At 35.3% G+C, this 2011-nt stretch overlaps 1 protein-coding gene across 1 annotated transcript in view; it reads right to left on the reverse strand.

Moving 5' to 3' along the window:
- The window catches only part of LOC107717959 (protein kinase C-binding protein 1-like), a 21660-nt gene continuing 19649 nt past the window's right edge, over positions 1 to 2011 (reverse strand). Inside the window, exon 19 of the mRNA XM_016524866.1 lies at positions 1 to 398. Coding sequence (XP_016380352.1) covers positions 232 to 398 — 167 coding nt within the window. The 3' untranslated portion in view covers positions 1 to 231. The remainder of the gene's footprint in view (positions 399 to 2011) is intronic.

The raw sequence follows: 2011 nt of genomic DNA on the forward strand, positions 1-2011 counted from the left end.
TGAATCAAACCCAACAGAGTAGTGGACAACCCTCTCAATCATACAGCAGGAAATGGTCTGTGTGTCTTAGATTTGGAACATTCAGACATAGTCATAACATAAAAAAAACACAAAAGCACAGTCAGGCAAGACAAACATTAGTTAAAAAAAATGTAGTGAAGAATTTGACAACATCTATGTACAGCTGTACAGACATAAGTGCTGATGTAGTGTATGTTTTGTACATATGAGCTAGGACATAGTGACAGTGACACTGTCCTTGGCTTTATCCACTTCACTGTTTTTGTCTGCAGGTGTAGCACATGCAGTCTCTCTAGGCGAGTTGTTCGGCTGTCCAGGGACTTTGGGAGTAACATCTGTGCTGCCTTCTGACTCTTGTTCTTGCTGTGATGATGTTGCTGGAATGCAAAAAGTCATTTCATACACCTATTAATAAGACAAGTCATTGAGTCATTTTAAACTATTTATATACCACCATTCAAATACATTTATTCAGCAAGCATGCATGAAATTGATGTTACAAAAGACTTCTAGAATATATTCTGAAATATATCATGGTTTCCACAAAAATATGAAGCAGCACATCTGTTTTCAACATTGATAATGAGAAGAAATGTTTCTTGAGCAGCAAATCAGCATATTAGAATGATTTCCGAAGGATCATTTGACACTGAAGACTGGAGTAATGAAATAGAAAACAGCTATTTTAAATTGTAATTAGTTTTAACTGTATTTAAATAGTTTTTACTGTATTTTTGATCAAATCAATGTAGCCTTGGTGAGCATAAGAAGCTTCTTCCAATAACATAAAAAAAATCATACCAACCCCACCTTTTGAATAGTAGTGGATATTTATGAGGTGATTGATACATATACACATACACTGTATATATTAAAGCAATAAGCCCCAAGAAACCGTGGTTTACAATGAATTTAGCTGTTATAAATTCACTGTAAACCACGGCTTCACGGGGCTTTTTGCTTTTATAAAACAGTTATTCCATATATGTAGTAAGGTTTCACAAAATAAAACAGAGCAAATAAAGTGTAAGTTCCTCACAGAGCCGTTGAGAAACAGAGTTGCGACACGCTTTGATCTCGCCGCCACGCGGTCACGTGGTTCATGGAGCTCTCAATAGTTCCAAACAACTCTGCGCTGTCAATGTGTTTGAATGGGTTTAAGTAGGATAGACAGCAGTTTCACTATATTTTAGGGCTGCACGATAAATCGCATGCGATATTTAACGCGCATCTTGTCAGAAAGCCGGTTCTGTAATCAGCGGTAAATCTCCATCACGTGCGGGCTTTGTTTAACCACTAGATGCCCGTATGGCTGTTTAATAAATATAGCCTACATATATTTAGCTCTACTCTAGTTGCTGTAAAGGGTTTTACCGGTCATAATAGCTTATTTATTTATTTACTTTATGTTTTGCATCGTATATTTAGACATTATCAAACACTCAATGTTTATAAGTTTTGCTTTTTTTTTTAAATGTTGAATTTAAAAAGATTAATTACTCACATCCCAGTATTATTTTATGGCATTTATGTAAGAAGACAATATAAGTGATTGTTAAAAAAGGCCAGCAAATACGGAATTTAACCCAATAATTTTTTTTTTAAAATAACGTTAAAAAAACACAAGGCAACCAACTGCATTCAGGGAAACTCTTTCTTGTATTCCTTTAATGGGCAGTCTTCACTGAAACTCACTCAACTCCCTACAGGGAGAGAAAGATTGCAGAAAGACTAAAAACTTAAAAAATATGACAACTAGCATCTGGCTATGATCGCTATTAAGGTGTTTCTCACGTTATCTAACTGCAAAATATAGCATAACTGCCTATTATCGAAAACTAAACATTAACTATACCGCGTTTCATAAAATACAACTACTGGCCAGATTTCTGAGAGGTAAACTAATGCGTTAAAATGCCAAAAACTGCTGTAATTTCCTCAACTTTCTGGCGAGTGTGCTTGAGAAGCACTGAAATGAATGGGCTTCAAT

This window comes from Sinocyclocheilus rhinocerous, unplaced genomic scaffold (assembly GCF_001515625.1).
Source record: "Sinocyclocheilus rhinocerous isolate Xijiao unplaced genomic scaffold, SAMN03320098_v1.1 scaffold994, whole genome shotgun sequence".
Lineage (NCBI taxonomy): Eukaryota > Metazoa > Chordata > Actinopteri > Cypriniformes > Cyprinidae > Sinocyclocheilus > Sinocyclocheilus rhinocerous.